The sequence below is a fragment of the Heptranchias perlo genome, chromosome 6 (assembly GCF_035084215.1).
Source record: "Heptranchias perlo isolate sHepPer1 chromosome 6, sHepPer1.hap1, whole genome shotgun sequence".
Lineage (NCBI taxonomy): Eukaryota > Metazoa > Chordata > Chondrichthyes > Hexanchiformes > Hexanchidae > Heptranchias > Heptranchias perlo.
The window spans coordinates 43,150,114-43,167,804 of record NC_090330.1 but is presented as its reverse complement, the minus strand read 5'-3'; the positions used below and the strand labels follow the sequence as shown (position 1 = coordinate 43,167,804).

The 17,691-nt window shown below is 43.8% G+C and overlaps 1 protein-coding gene across 1 annotated transcript in view; it reads left to right on the top strand.

The window, feature by feature from the left end:
• LOC137322945 (PC3-like endoprotease variant B) overlaps nucleotides 1-17,691 on the top strand; it is a 544,890-nt gene that overhangs the window by 498,641 nt on the left and 28,558 nt on the right. The window contains exons 15-16 of the mRNA XM_067986203.1: nucleotides 3,777-3,870; nucleotides 12,188-12,373. Coding sequence (XP_067842304.1) covers nucleotides 3,777-3,870; nucleotides 12,188-12,373 — 280 coding nt within the window. The remainder of the gene's footprint in view (nucleotides 1-3,776; nucleotides 3,871-12,187; nucleotides 12,374-17,691) is intronic.

Genomic DNA, 17,691 nt, shown 5'->3' with positions numbered 1-17,691 from the left:
CCTGAAGGTAGCAGGACACATAGATAAGGTGGTTAAAAAGGCATACGGGATACTTTCCTTTATTAGCTGAGGCATAGGAGCAGGGAGATTATGCTAGAATTGTATAAAACTTTGGTTAGGCCACAGCTTGAGTTCTGCATAGTTCTGGTCACCACATTACAGGAAAGATGTGACTGCACTAGAGACAGTACAGAGGAGATTTACAAGGATGTTGCCAGGGCTGGAGAATTTTAGCTATGAGAAAAGATTGGATAGGCTGGGGTTGTTTTCTTTGGAAAAAAGGAGGCTGAGGGGAGATTTAATTGAGGTATATAAAATTATGACGGGAGTAGATAGAGTGGATAGGGAGGACCTATTTCCCTTAGCAGAGGGGTCAGTGACCGGGGGGCATAGATTTAAAGTAATTGGTAGAAGGATTAGACGGGAGCTGAGGAGAATTTTTTTCACCCAGAGGATGGTGGGGATCTGGAACTCACTGCCTGAAAGGGTGGTAGAGGCAGAAACCCTCAACTCGTCCAAAAAGTACTTGGATGAGCACTTAAAGTGCCGTGACCTACAGGGCTATGGACCAAGCGCTGGAAAGTGGGATTAAGCTGGATTGCTCTTTTTTGGCCAGCATGGACATGGTGGGTCGAATGGGCTCCTTCTGTGCCGTAACTTTCTCTAATTCTATGATCTATTACAGCTAATATTACTATCAATCAATCGAACCTTGCAAAAGATCCACTACTTACCTGCTGCTCACCCAGCCTACAGTTGAAATCTTCAGTGTTTCCTGGCTATTTAAAGGCTGTTCCTGAAATTTCCACTTGCCCCCTCCCCCCACACCCTCCCCCAAGTGCAGTACTCCCATGTTACACAGAAGTTGCAGTCAGCCAGTAACAGTGGGTATGAAAATGAGCTGATTCTGTGCTCTACGGCCAGGTCAATGTTAGAGTGGATCGGGGGATGGAAGTCCTGTCCTTTAGTGCATCAGCAGGGCAAGTGACTCCATGAAATTTCAGGGCTATTCTGAAAAACTTGGTTGCAATGCTAAAGCATTCCTGATATGAATAAAGTAATCGGATCTCTACAACTTTATCAGTTCATTGTTCGGATGCCATCTGAAAAGCCTCACCACGAATACCAATCTCCATTGGCACTCAAGTTGGGCAACTATCCATTAAGTATTTCAGCAGATCAACCAATCACTTGTGATTTGACATGGTTCTAATTTGTTTTAAGAACATAAGAAATAGAAGCAGGAGTAGGCCAATCGGCCCCTCGAGCCTGCTCCGCCATTCAATAAGATCATGGCTGATCTGATCCTAACCTCAAATCTAAATTCATGTCCAATTTCCTGCCCGCTCCCCGTAACCCCTAATTCCCTTTACTTCTAGGAAACTGTCTATTTCTGTTTTAAATTTATTCAATGATGTAGCTTCCACAGCTTCCTGGGGCAGCAAATTCCACAGACCTACCACCCTCTGAGTGAAGAAGTTTCCCCTCATCTCAGTTTTGAAGGAGCAGCCCCTTATTCTAAGATTATGCCCCCTAGTTCCAGTTTCACCCATCCTTGGGAACACCCTCACCGCATCCACCCGATCAAGCCCCTTCACAATCTTATATGTTTCAATAAGATCGCCTCTCATTCTTCTGAACTCCAATGAGTAGAGTCCCAATCTACTCAACCTTTCCTCATATGTCCGCCCCCTCATCCCCGGGATTAACCGAGTGAACCTTCTTTGTACTGCCTCGAGAGCAAATATGTCTTTTAAGTATGGAGACCAAAACTGTATGCAGTATTCCAGGTGCGGTCTCACCAATACCTTATATAACTGCAGCAATACCTCCCTGTTTTTATATTCTATCCCCCTAGCAATGGAAGGGGTGAAAGTGGCTCTCCCACTAGCCCATCAGGAAACAGCATTCATCGATTTGACTAAGAAAGAGCTTGCATTTATATAGTGCTTTTCATGACTTCAGGATGTCCAAAAAGGCTTCACATCCAATTAAGTACTTTTTGAAGTGTAGTTACTATTGTAATGTAGGATACTAGATGCTTTATAGCATTTTGAGTTTGGAATCACATTGAAGAAACATTCCCTAGTATTGCGCATATTCTGTCACCCCATGGTTTTTGTATGTGCCGCACTCTGTGCCTATATACCATGAATCAATTTTCTGGCTGCAAGGCAAAAAAGGCAACCTGCTCCCAGTCTTTCTGTCAGTTCTGCTGCTCAGTTGGCTTCTCAATGGTAAATTCAGATTTACCTCACCTTCTGTGGGCAAACCTTTGACCTCTCCTCAAAAACAGTAAAGATCAGAAAGTTGCTATTGGAAAATTGCACGCATGAACTCCGGCCCCTTGGCGGCACATTGGAACAATAACACACTTCGCCATCAAGCTACCTGTCCCAAAGTCATCCCTAGTCAATAGCGCCATTTACATTTTCATCATGCTTACTAACGGTTAGAATCATAGAATCACAAAATGATACAGCACAGAGGGAGGCCATTCAGCCCATCGTGCCTGTGCTGGCTCTTTGAAAGAGTCGCAATTAGTCCCACTCCCCTGTCCTTTCCCCATAGCCCTACAAATTTTTCCCCTTCAAGTATTTATCCAATTCCCTTTTGAATCTGCTTTCACCACCTTTTCAGACAGTGCATTCCAGATCATAACAACTCGCTGCGTAAAATTATTTTTCCTCATCTCGCCTCTGCGTCTTTTGCTAATTACCGTAAATCTGTATCCTCTGGTTACTGACCCTTCTGCCACTGGAAACAGTTTCTCCTTATTTACTCTATCAAAACCCTTCATGATTTTGAACACCTCTATCACATATCCCCTTAACCTTTCCTGCTTCAAGGAGAACGACCCGAGCTTCTCTAGTCTCTCCACATAACTGAAATCCCGCAACCCTGGTACCATTCTAGTAAATCTTGCCTGCACCTTCTCTAAGGCCTTGACATCCTTCCTAAAGTGTGGTGCCCAGAATTGGACACAAACTCCAGCTGGGGCCTAACCAGTGATTTATAAAGGTTTAGCATAACTTCCTTGCTTTTGTACTGTATACCTCTGTTTTTCAAGCCAAGGATCCCGTAAGCTTTTTGAACAGCCTTCTCAACTTGTCCTGCCACCTTCAAAGATTTGTGTATGTACTCCCCCAGGTCTCTCTGTTCCTGCACCCCCTTTAAAATTATGCCATTTAGTTGATGTAATTTAGTTAGTGGCACTAATCTACAGCATCATATGCTCAGTCCTGAGAGGCAGCTCAGGATATCCATATTGAAATGTGTAAGTATAAAAGGAAACAGTGTGGAAATGAAAGAGGACAATAACCTGGAATCGAGACTTGATAATCCTCACAAGTGACCAGAGTGGTTAATAATTAATCAATACCAGCAGTATGGCATTTTGAAATGTAAATGTGATGGATGAAGATATAATGCTGTCATCAGCAAAAAGTGATGTGACTAGAATAGGTAACCTGAAGTCCCCACTGACTGGGGAATTCATGGTTGCAAAGGTAGAACAGGCTATCAGATAGCATCCCTAGCAGCGGGTAATTATTGCCTTGACCTGCAACTCACTTTCAAGCCTCTTTCTCAGAAGAGATTAAGAAAAAGACAGAACATTTGAAAGATTCAGGAAAAAAAGCAGGGGCACCATCAGACAGTGCTAGATCTGTGCAGCCTAAGTGACTGGAGAATGCCTCATTTTCTTTAAAGACTGCTGTTTCTTTAAAATGGCTTTTATTTCTCTCTCTCTCTCTCTCTTCCCTTGAATCCTCTAGAGCTATACCTACAAAACGCTCTCTGACACTGAATCTGACAACAAATGCGTGCATGGGAACAGCGAACGCAATTGACACACTCGAGCATGTACAGGTGAGAGAGTCGCCAACAAACACAGCTTTCACCAGTCCAGCAATATTTTAATAAGTCCTAACAAACAAAGCCAATAATGGCTGACATATATCCGTTTATGTATGGATGAAATGCTTCATATAAACGTGAACAAATATTTTCACTGACATTTTAGTGTTGAAAATTTGGTGTTGTCTGTTAAATCTGTCTGACTGCAAGTTTGTTGGATATGCAACAATAGGAAATTTGTGCAATTCAGTTCATTCAGCCTGCTGGTCACAGTGGCTGATAATAGGATTATTTACGCTGTAACCCAATCAAAGGTTGAAGATTTATTTGGGAGCCAGTACTTGGCAATATGGACAACTATCTCTTTTGTCAAGTCTTTCATTGTACTGATCTTTGCTAATTTCACTGGTGGGTAAATTAACCTGTAGAGGAAAATTAAATGTTTCGTCTGAGCAATTAAAAATTGCCAAGACAGAGGTCAGATTTATTCATAATTATTTTATGCTCCTTTTTATCAATTACTAATAAGTACACCAACAGTCATGTATTTTGCTTCACTGCAATAGATAATCCAGTGTCACATGATTCTGTGTGTTAGTCATGGATTCAAGGTTGTGGGCTCAAGTCCCACTCCAGGATTTAAGCACATAATCTAAGCAGACACTTCAGCGCAGTACTGAAGGAGTGCTGCATTGTTGCAGATGCCATCCTTCGAATGAGATATTAAACCGAAATACCGTTTGCTGGACGTTAAAGATCCCACAACAGTACTCATAGAAGAGTAGGGAATGTCCAACATTCATGCCTCAACCAACACCATCAAAAAAACAGGTTAACTAGTCATTCATCCTATTGCTGTTTGTGAAAAGAAACACCGTTTCTCACCGTTGTTAGTGGCGAAATCGAAGAGCAAGTTCCGGTGTTCACACATGCGCAGTGAAACACGGAAATCTGGAACTTGCTCCTCCTGGCTCACCAGCAACATGATTGCTTCGAATTAAAGGTATATCGCCGGCTGCAATCAGTGAAATCATTGAACCAGCGCCAACTTGCTCATCTGCCCAGCTGGAAAGTAACTAATTACGCCACAAAACAGGAATGCTTAATAATATCAGGTCTAAACTATGTTTTAATAGTGTGCTAAGTCTTAATGACTCCCAAACAACCAAAAATTAACTTTTAAAAATGTGGAGTCTCACTACTCCTTGTTTTAATAGTTTTTGGTCATTAAAAAAAATGTAAATTAAAAAATGCTAAATTTTTTTTCACTTTTCCCTTCTTTCTCTTTTATATAATTTGATTATTTCTTACCCTTTCTTTTTTTCACTGTCTATAGCTGTTTTTACATTTTGATTCTAATGTTGTCCCTTTCACTTCCTGGATCTTATGTTCAAAACCTGCAGAAACAGTTTCACAGCTTGTCAAAAATGCTGCAATCTGATTGGTCGTGGGGAGAGAGTGATCCTCTTGCTTCTCCCATGAATCCTAGCTTCGCTTGAACAAACACTGGACTTTTCTCTGCTTCCTATTAGAGGAAGTGCAGCCAGTAAAGACCGCAGTGAGTTAGTGGGTTAGTATAAATCTATGGAACGGCGAGCTGTGTTGGTTCGCCGCTCCAAGCAATTTCTGGGCCACTTAAACCGAAGCACCGTTTGCTGGACATTAAGGATTCCACAACAATATTCGTAGAAGAGTAGGGAATGTCCAACATTCATGCCTCAACCAACACCATCAAAAAAACAGGTTAACTAATCATTCATCCTATTACTGTTTGTGAGATCTTGGTGTCTACAAAATGGCTGCCGCAATTGCCCACTTAACAACAAATGACTTTACTTCAAATGTGTTCATTGTCAGTGAAGTGCTCTGGGATATTTGTGAGAGACGTGATACAGTATTACTGTATGTAAATGTTAGCTTTTTCTTTCTTTCTAATGTTCTGAGAGACATCGCATTGGATATGGTGTTGTGCTGCCCTATATCATCTGTGGTAATATGTCATTCAGATTTTAAAGGAGGTCATTTGAACCAGAAAGCATTTTGAGTTTGGTCTCAGGAAAATGTAATCATTTCTAATGTGCCATCTATAATTGCAGGGCAGCTAGCTGCCAAAGCAGGTGTTGCACAGTGTGCTCATTGCTGGGATTATTGTCGGTATCATTGCATTTTCCAGAAAAAGCAACAGAAATTAAGCTTAAGAAAACTTGCACTTATCATGTTCGCAGGATGTCCCAACCAATTAATTACTTTTTGAAGTGTAATCACTGTTGTTGTATAGGCAAATGTGGCAGCCAATTTGTGCACAAACAGCAATGAAGTAAATCTTCAGCTAATCTGTTTTAGTTGTGTTGGTTGAGGGATGAATGTTGGCCAGAATACCAGGAAAACTCCCACTGCTCATCTTCAAATAGTGTTATGGGGGGGAGGGACTTTAACCCCCAAGAACTGGTGGGTTAGGGTCGGGTGGGAGGTAAAATTTGCAGAAATTTGAAGTGCGACCCCAATCCGGCTCCAACGTGACCACTTACGGTTTTAAAGGAGGCAGGTCAGGTCGGAGACAAGTCGGGGGGCAGGCAACCAACCACTGCTCTCAGGAGGCAGGTCGGTAAGTGAAATCTTTTAAGGAGGCTGCGTGCCTCCATTTTACCATACATTTTTATCTTTAACCCATGGAGGCTGGGTTTCCCAGGTCCCGAACATCCCAGCAGTTAAAGGGAAGCGAGAAAGGCCAGATCCATGAGGTAAGTGCATTTACATCACTGCTTGTGGACCAGGAGGAGCAGGACTGCTTGCCCCGGCCCCCACTAGCTAACTCTTTACATGCCCCGCTTTCGGACCCCGCAATGTCCAACGCCTCCCACCCACCCCCATGATCTCCAACTGCTCACCCCCACCCTCCCGCTACCTCCAACTGCTCACCCCCACCCTCCCGCTACCTCCAACTGCTCACCCCCACCCTCCCGCTACCTCCAACTATTCACCCTCCTGCTACCTCCAACTGCTCACCCCCACCCTCCCGCTACCTCCAACTGCTCACCCCCACCCTCCCGCTACCTCCAACTATTCACCCTCCCGCTACCTCCAACTGCTCACCCCCACCCTCCCGCTACCTCCAACTGCTCACCCCCACCCTCCCACTACCTCCAACTGCTCAACCCCCCGCTACCTCCAACTATTCACCCTCCCGCTACCTCCAACTATTCACCCTCCCGCTACCTCCAACTGCTCACCCCCACCCTCCCGCTACCTCCAACTATTCACCCTCCTGCTACCTCCAACTGCTCACCCTCACCCTCCCGCTACCTCCAACTGCTCACCCCCACCCTCCCGCTACCTCCAACTGCTCAACCCCCCGCTACCTCCAACTATTCACCCTCCCGCTACCTCCAACTGCTCACCCCCACCCTCCCGCTACCTCCAACTATTCACCCTCCTGCTACCTCCAACTGCTCACCCCCACCCTCCCGCTACCTCCAACTGCTCACCCCCACCCTCCCGCTACCTCCAACTGCTCAACCCCCTGCAACCTCCAACCATTCACCCTCCCGCTACCTCCAACTGCTCACCCCCACCTTCCCGCCACCTCCAACTGCTCAACCCCACCCTCCCGCTACCTCCAACTGCTCACCCCCACCCTCCCGCTACCTCCAACTGCTCAACCCCCCGCTACCTCCAACCATTCACCCTCCCGCTACCTCCAACTGCTCACCCCCACCCTCCCGCTACCTCCAACTGCTCACCCCCACCCTCCCGCTACCTCCAACTGCTCAACCCCCCGCTACCTCCAACTATTCACCCTCCCGCTACCTCCAACTGCTCACCCCCACCCTCCCGCCACCTCCAACTGCTCAACCCCCTGCAACCTCCAACTGCTCAACCTCCCAACCTCCAACTATTCATCCCCCTGCGACCTCCAACTGATCAACCTCCCATACGATCTCCAACTGCTCACCGCCGCAACCTCCAACTGTTCACCCCCCCGTGACCTCCAACTGTTCAGCCCCCCAACTTTCATCTGCTCACACCCCCGATCTTCAATTATTCCCCCCTCGCAACCTCCAACTGTTCACCCCCTCGCAACCTCCAACTGTTCAGCCCTCGTGACCTCCAACTGTTCACCCCCTCGCGACCTCCAACTGTTCAACCACCCGTAACCTCCAACTGTTCACCCCCCCGCAACCTCCAACTGTTCACCCCCCCGCGACCTCCAACTGTTCACCCCCCCGCGACCTCCAACTGTTCACCCCCCCGCGACCTCCAACTGTTCACCCCCCCACAACCTCCAACTGTTCACCCCCCCACGACCTCCAATTGCTCACCCCCCCGCGACCTCCAACTGCTCATCCCCCCCCGCAACCTCCAACTGTTCACCCCCCACAACCTCCAACTGCTTACCCCCCACGACCTCCAACTGCTCACCCCCCCGCGACCTCCAACTGTTCACCCCCCACGACCTCCAACTGCTTACCTCCCACGACCTCCAACTGTTCACCCCCCGCCACCTCCAACTGCTTACCCCCCGCGACGTCCAACTGCTTACCCCCCCGCGACCTCCAACTGTTCACCCCCCACGACCTCCAACTGCTCACCCCCCGCGACCTCCAACTGTTCACCCCCCGCGACCTCCAACTGCTTACCCCCCCACGACCTCCAACTGTTCACCCCCCTGCGACCTCCAGCTGCTCACCCCACTGCGATCGCCAACTGCTCACCCCCCGGTGATCACCGACTGCTCAACTCCCCCCCCCCCCCCCCCACCACCGCACCATGATCGCCGACTGCTCTCCCTCCCCCCCCATGATCTCCAACATCCCCTCCCACGGGTCCGACTTCCCCCGATCCCCCCGCGATCGGCCTCTCCATCCAAACCCCGAAGATCCCGATCTCTCCCCAACCCCACCGCCCCCCCCCCCCCATCCAAACTCCAAAGGCCCCGGTTGCTTTCCCGCCCGACAGGCAGCCAGCCTATCAATCTGGCTGGTTGTCAGTTGCCAAACCTGTTGAAAAAATTTAAATGACATCATGACGTGCGGGAAACCCTTACTTTCGGGTTTCCCATCCAAAGATTCTCCTCCCTGCTCTCTTCCCAGCTCCATGTAAATATAGGAGCCATGGGGGCAGGTAGGGCTCTGACAGTGCGGCACTCCCTCAGTACTGCACTGAAATGTCAGCCTAGTTTGTGATTTCAACACATGAAGTGGGACTTGAACCCACAACATTATGACTCAGGGATGAGACTGCTACCACTGAGCCAAGTTGACACTTAAGTTTAACATATTACTTTTATTATCTCAACTTTATTAAAGCAACAGCAACTGCAACCTTTAAAAACAATGTTGTGCCCAATACTGATTATCAGAAAGAGATAAAATAGTTGATATTGTGGCAAATTATGGCATAATTGGAATTTATAAATGTGTATTACAGTGTGAATAAACCAAGCAAATGTCCCAGTCCACTCATTTACCTTGGAATGGCTTAACTGCCATAATGATATGTTAAGTATATGAAGTTATCACATTTGTAATATTGATTTTATTTTCACTGTTATGGAGACTAGACGGAATTCTAATGGCTGTCAAATAAATCACATTAAAATCCAGCTTCATCAGAGTCAGACCTGTAACCATGGCGGTCTCAGCTAAGTATTTTACCCATAAAATGGCCTCATTCAGCAATGCTTTGGTAAAACAATTGGCTGACACCGCCATGGTTACGGGGCTGACTCTCCGATGAAGCTGAATTTAATGTTGCAATCATATGTGAAGTTTGTCAGTGTTCTCAGCCATGTGCTTAACATAATAATCCCACTGGTGCTAAAATGTAGAATAATTATATGTTGTTTGATGCACCACATTCATTTTGCTGGTAATAGTGACAGAGGACTGAGATTGAGCGCATGATGATGCAGTCAGCATGAAATCATACTAACCCAAGGTTGCTATCACCAATACACTGAGTTTGGTGTGAATTGTATTATTCTATACCCACAGTTTTTTTGGGGGGAGAAATGGTTGAAATGAGTACCCTGGTAACAAGTAGCAATGCTGGGGAATGGAATAATTTCCAAATTTTGCACCGAGTATCAAGCATTTCCAGGTCAACCCTATGGGGTAATTTTCACATGCATGCCTGTGGCGGGGAACCTCATCCGCTGCTTATCAGAATATCATAGGCAGCATGCCCGTGATTTTCCAATATCCATTAGCGGCAGAGAAAGTTCACTGCCACTGGCACATACTCAGAAAATTACCTCTACGTCTCTACTCCAACCCCAGAAAAACGCAACCAACTGCACCGGTATGGCGCTGATAATCCTTAAAACATTTTGTGCCCAGCATTGTAATTTTGGTATACTGCACCCATGTTTACCAAGAACGGGACTGAAACTCTCCAAACTCATTTTGCAACTAACAGAAACAAATTTTAATCCCGCCATTTTGTACTTTAACTCAGGTAAGAATTGAAAGGAAGGTGTTCTAACTGCCCAGTGTTCTTATCTATCAATATATTATTAAAATTGGTATGTCCTGTCATCTTTCTACTCAAAATTCCTATGTCAACAGTGCCTATGAGGTTTTCAATGTTAATTCTGTCCACATCTGATGATGTTTACCCTGTCACATTTTAGCAGGATGTTCTTATTAATATGACAGCCTGTAATGCTCGAAAACTTTTCAGAATGTTCAGTCTGAATGGAGTTGAAGGCTCGGGCCACTGGTTGTGGCTCAGAAGCGCATTAACCTCCACATTCTCCTCTTCCCGCCCCCACCTTCCACCTCCCAGCACTTACATGAGGGGGCTGACAACAAAGCAGCCAACCCAAATTGGTCCCATGGCGACTGGCAAGCTGCCTTCCATTAAGATGAGGCCCGAGGAACAATTTCGGGGAAATCCTCGGGCCAATCTCTTGCAGTTGCACCGACCATAGTTGGGAGGTTCAAATTTCTTCCCCATATTGTGGTGTCATGATGCACTTTGGATCCTGGGGCATTGTGTTGGCTCCAGACTGGACAGCATTACTTCATCACCAGGCCACCACCTCGGATGTATCTCAGTTCAGGTGGCGCAGCAAATCAGACTGAGATTTGATGATGCTTGAACTGGCTCTGCACCACTATTGGCAGAAGTTCTCCATGAGAATCATAGGATAATAAAGGGACTAATAAATGACAGCCATTGGTGTCTGATACTTCAATTGTACTCAGACAGAAGGTCAAATGCCACAAATGTAACACAGAAAAATGCAAAGTGATACATTTCGCTAGGAAGAACGAGGAGAGGCAATATAAACTAAAGGGCACAATTCTAAAAAGGGTACAGGAACAGAGGGATCTGGGGGTATATGTGCACAAATCGTTGAAGGTGGCAGGGCAGGTTGAGAAAGTGGTTGAAAAAGCATACAGGACCCTGGGCTTTATAAATAGAGGCAAAGAATACAAAAGCAAGAAAGTTATGACGAACCTTTATAAAACACTGGTTTGACCACAACTGGAGTATTGTGTCTAGTTCTGAGCACTGCACTTTGGGAAAGATGTGAAGGCCTTAGAGAGGGTGCAGAAAAGATTTACTAGAATGTTCCAAGGATGAGGGATTTTAGTTATGTGGATAGACTGGAGAAGCTTGGGTTGTTCTCCTTGGAACAGAGACGGTTGAGAGGAGATTTGATAGAAGTATTTAAAATCATGAAGGGTCCAGACAGAATAGTGAGAGAGAAACTGTTTCCATTGGCAGACGGGTCAAGAGCCAGAAGACATAGATTTAAGGTGATTGGCAAAAGAACCAAAGGTGATAGGAGGAAAAACCTTTTTACACTGCGAGTGGTTAGGATCTGGAATGCACTGCCAGGGGGAGGTGGGTGGTGTGGTGGAGGCAGATTCAATCGTGGCTTTCAAAAGGGAACTGGATAAATACTTGAAAGGCAAAAATTTGCAGGGCTATGGGGATAGGACGGGGGAGTGGGACTAGCTGGATTGTCCTTGCATAGAGCCAGCACAGACTCGATGGGCCAAATGGCCTCTATCCATGCTATAACCTTTCTATGATTCTTTGATTGTTGTTCAGCTCTGAGCTTTGACCCCTCACGTATGAGGATTGAGGTCCTTATGGGGCAGATTGAGTGTCATAGGAGTTAACTGTGATGGTTATTCAACACAACGGATATGGAATAAAATACAGTATAATGGCTGCAAAATGTTAATCATATGGACATGGCTGGCATGAGCATTTTACACATCTAGAAGATCCTATTTCTCTTCAGTGGCTACCAGTATTGGGTAGTCAGGGTTGTCACATTTTGTACATGCTTAAGTATTTTAATTTTTTTCAGGTGACTATCAGCATGTCAAGCATCTGCCGTGGTGATCTTAGCATTTCTCTCATCTCCCCATATGGTACCAAATCTAAATTACTTGAAGTCCGTACAGCAGATAACAGCAAAACAGGACTACAAAATTGGACATTCATGAGTGTCCATTCTTGGGGGGAGAAACCCAAAGGACTCTGGATTCTTACTGTGAGTAACGTTTATTTTGTTTTTTTTTCTTTTTGCTTGACTTGTTGATCTCCAGATGCCTCCTTTGTTACTTTCAACCATTACATGTGCTGGTTCAGTCAACAGAGCAGGACACTGCAATCAACAGACCTCTCCTAGTTCCCATTAATTCTACACTTTGATCAATCAATTAAAGAAAGAAAGAACTACCATTTATATAGTGCCTTTCATGACCTCAAGACATCCCAAAATGCTTCACAAACCATGACGTGTAGGCACTGTTGTAATGTAGGGATTTGATTCCTCGTTCTTCTATATGGAATTTGTTCTACCAGAGTTTCTTCTTCTCCTCCTACCTTTCTCCATCATCATATGCTGCTTTGTTGTGCCCTCTCTACCAGCTTAGCAAATATCCAAAGAAAGTGCCTGTAAAGGCTAAGCAAGCTTCATTGGCCAGAGAGGTCAGGATTTAAGTGTACGGCTTTCAGTTTGGACTCCAACGCTCAGTTATTGAAACTGCTCACGGAGCTACCAGGCCACTTAACCAGTCAAGCTACCAGCTGCTCAATCCCTAGAACTACCAGGCTGCCACACCACTGAAGCTACCAGGCTACTTAATCGCTGGAGCTACCAAGCTACTCAATCAATGGGGCTGCAGGCAACTCAGACCCTAGAGCTACCAGGCTGCTCCACCACTGGACCTACTGGGCCGCTCCACCACTGGACCTACCAGGTCGCTCCACCACTGGACCTACCAGACCATTCCACCACTGGACCAACCAAACTACTCAAGTAGAGCAGCTACCAGGCCATGTAACAATGACAATTAGACCAAAATGAAGGTTAGAGATCTTTATAATAACTTGTTGGGAATTTATATTAAAAAAATATTTTTTGACCCTATTGGTGGGGTATATTTGGTTGGTGGGTTCTGCAGTTTATGAAACTATTGAGGGTTGCAAGTAAATCAAGCTGTGGTGTCACCGCTTACAATAGGCATATCGGACTTAAAGGGACATTGACTTCATTCAAAATTTGTGATTTACTTTCACTTGTTTACAATCACATAATGGAATAACCTAAATTTCATGGCAATATATCATTGTATTGCATGTCAAAAATAATACTTTTACCTCCTTTGTCTTCATCAGAAACACGTTTGCCAAACACTTATTAATGAAGACATTGCCTTTTTAAAAAGCATGTGTCACCTTCCGTACCCCTTAAAAAAAAATCAAAATTACAATGCATAATCAATTTTTATTTTTTTAATGTCTATTTCTGCTGTTTTGTTAAAAAGTGGAGATGCCGGTGATGGACTGGGGCTGACAATTGTAAACAATTTTACAACACCAAGTTATAGTCCAGCAATTTTATTTTAAATTCACAAGCTTTCGGAGGCTTCCTCCTTCCTCAGGTGAACGATGTGGAAATCGTTCCACATCGTTCACCTGAGGAAGGAGGAAGCCTCCGAAAGCTTGTGAATTTAAAATGAAATTGCTGGACTATAACTTGGTGTTGTAAAATTGTTTACAATTGTTAAAAAGTGTTTAATTAGCTTAAAATCTGAAAATTCCTTTGACTGGAGAAATTCATGATTTCAAGGCATGGAAAGTGCTGATTGACATTGTCAGGAGGAATTGGCATGGAGGGGTTACTGAGCGCAACAATGTGAGGGAGCAGAATTAAGATGCAGAATTGAAGCTAAAGTATCCCAGATTAATGACTGTATTAATTCGGCTCCTTCACAACCATCGTCTGAGCCTGGAGATTGGATTGCAGCTAAATTCACTGCCTAGAGTTTGTTTTTTTTAATAATATGTACCTGCCAAATAATTTCCCACTAATCAACGAGAAAGGATTGCTTAATAAACTTGCACTAATGATGTCACAGTCATTAATCAGTACAAACATCTTCATGTGCCAGTGATAAGGAACCACTACGAACACAGGAACAGAACCAAAACTACCTCATAAAAGTAGCAGTAGGTATTGTTAGTTTGAAACCAGGCTTCAGCAGGCTCCCTCAATGGCTTCCTCAACTGGTTGAAGCAGTGAGTAGCTGACCTATACAGATCAGGAAGACCCAAGGTCAGATTGCCAATATCTTTTGAGTTAGCTCATCTCAGCTCAGATAGTGACAAGGCAGTACAATTAACTTTGGTGCCCTTGAGTTAGAGAGGAGAAAATCAAGACGGTTTCCCTCTCCAGATCACTATCCAGTGACTCCTGATGAAAATGTGCATATTTGAAGACAGGATTGGGTTCAGCTGTGATGCCCCCACCAGTGTTAAATAGCCTGCTGACAGTCATTGTCAAGGCTCGCACATGAAGAATAGCTACTTGAGTGAGGTACTAGAGGAAGCCTGGCACCAATATACCACAGCAAAAGACTTTCTCTGCTGGAAAGAGGGAGGGAGGAAAATTGCCAGAAAAGAGGAAGAAAGAGTAATGACGAAGATAAACTGTTGAAGCTTTTCCTTGTACTTCATAATATCAACTAATCCCCCTCAATTATATTATAACCTTAGAATAACTTCCAGTTCTGCATTTTCTCCATAATATCTTGTAGTTGTGAGATGTATTATTCTGTTCTTTTAGCTGATTTATGTTTCCACCAGATCTTGAAATGAGATGAGCCTCTGGAGCTATTAGGCCACTTCGCCTGTTAACTCAGCTCCAGCACATCATCAGGCTCAGTAACCCCTCTGAGTCAATTCCTGCTGAGAATGTCATTGCAGAGGGGGGTAATAACTTGAGCTGCAGTAGTAACAAAATGAAGTTAAGAAGTTTTATTGAGCTAGCCCCAAATACAGACCTTCAAAGATTTAACATTCAGCACATATTATGATGCTTAATAAGGACAATGAAGCAGCCTAAATCAGCAAAGCAAATTAAAACACAGTGCCCTGGTGGTCCAATATGCTTTGCCACAAATTGGCATTTTGGGATTGGCATTCCAACTTTTGCTAATTTTAGTGAAAAAGTAATCATAACTAAAAAATGTCAGTAGAAAGCACTAATGAACTATTTGTTAATGTTTAACATTGGTGTGAGAATTTTTGCCCCTCCAATAATGGTCTGATGAATATTAGCAAAAAGTGTGTAATGTAAGTTTTTTATTTGTTAAGGCCAAATCCAAGTAATTATTGATGCAATTACACAGCGCTCAGCATGTACAATCACATTGAAAGGTGAATATTTTACTCCAGACAGATCTTGTGTTAATGAGCTTAATGAGGGGTCCAATTTCAAAGAATCACCACAGCAGTGATAAAAGTCTGGGCCTCTTCAGTAGCCTGAGATTTTCTCATTTATTGTTGAACCATTCTCTACAAAAGTTGCTGACTATATGATTGGATTAATAAACTTTTTGACTTTTATATTAGTTAATTTGAATATTGGAGGATCATTACTGAAAACGTGTTTGATTGACTGCTATTATTTTTGGTTACCACTAATAAAATCATTTTCTCAAGAATCTTACTTTCCAAGCTGTGTGTTCTCGGACTTTGTTAGTAGGTTGCTAATTACAATAAAATATGAGCATCCCATCTGTTTTTAACAAAAGATGAAAAGCTAGTCCAACTTTAGTTTGCATCCGCGATCCCCATGTAGTGATTCCAAATCTCGACACTACCATTAATCATGGTTGGTAAGCAACAGTTTGTTCCTAGCACACAAGAAATAGAAATTAACAAATGAGTCGGCCCAGAGCGCTATCACACAATGATTGGAGGACAGCTCAAGGATAACATTAGCAAGGGCCTCAGACCAGGCCATCTGCCCACTCTCTTAGCTGGAGGATAATGCATGGGACAAGGAGAAGTGGGAGAAATAAAAATGAATGTTAAAAACTAGCAAGAAAAGCTGTCATTTTATGAAAGAAGTTGTGAAAAGAGCAGTCATAGAAATATTTTAATGTGTTCAAACTGTGCTGATGCATTAGAATCAGAATTAGAATGAATATTTCTGCCTTCTTGAAAGGCTATCTACAGTGAACCTTACCATAAGAAAGGAAAAGCACAGAAGAATGTACAGATGCCATTCTCTGTGAATTACAGGCTGTGTAAATGCTCATAGATAAGAGTATGCAGATCACGATGGAGCTCCTGTGATAGAGTGTACATGCTCTTAGTCATTGAGCAGCAGGTTCCCATTGCTACCATATCCAAATGTAAGTCACATGAATATGAGTTACGCTCCCTATAGGAGCAGGACAAAAATCACGTCTCAAAGTCTGTCAAATATGGAACAGCAAATTGCTCTACTTGGAAGAATACTCCATGTTAAAAAGTAATTTAGCCATACCATTACATCCTTATTATACACCAGTGATTGTTCGGTACAAAAAGTACACTGCACCACTGCATTATATAAAATTGCTGTGAAACATAATGTTGTACATCAGCTTGTGTAATTAATACTATTTCAGCTGTTTAAGTGCTTCACTTCTATTCGCATTACAGTGAGCGTAATGGGTAGGTAGCTTGCTGGTTCTTTTTCTATTTTTTACTTTTTCTGCATTCGTTATCATTCTCATTGTGTGTAGCTCTGCACCTCTAGCATTCTGGCCATTGTCTGATTGATAGACTTCTTCACCATTTCTAGTTTGATGCTGAATGGATTATTTGGTAGGAAATGTGTTTTTACAGGAAAAGTGGACAAGTCTGTCAGAGGCCAGACAAGTCTCACTGTCACATATGTGGATATTGAATAGCTGAGCTAGTCCAAATGCATATGTGCAGGACTTATTTTTTCTCTCGCACTTCCATAGGATTGAATGTACTCTAAAACATGCAAGAATTTGTCTGAATTCATTTACTTTTCATTTACTTACACATTCTGTGCATGTCACAAAGCCCTGAATACTAAGTAACATCAGATATTGGTCCTGAAAAATGCCTTTCCTTTGCTGGACTGAGAATGGCATTGCATTTAAGTGAATCATTAATAGCTGCAGAAAATGCTGGAAAGACACAAGAGGTTTATCAGCAGCTGAAAAGAAAAAGGATATGTTAACATTTCCGTGGTAGACCTTTTGTTAGAAATGTCACAGTTCTGATGAAGAGTACAGCTCCAAAACATCAACCAACATGTTCCCTTTTCAGCTACTGATGAACCTTCTGTGTATTTCCATCATTTCCTGTTTTTATTCCAAATACATCCATTATTTTCAGTTATTTTCTTTTTACCTGATTGATAGATGTTACACAAAGTAGGAAGGAGCAGTCAGGCACTTCCATGGACTCACTCTTAAACGAGTGTGCCTATCTAAAATGTACTTTTTAACCCTCCACCCACCACCATGGATTAGAAGTGCGTCTCTCCACAAAGCC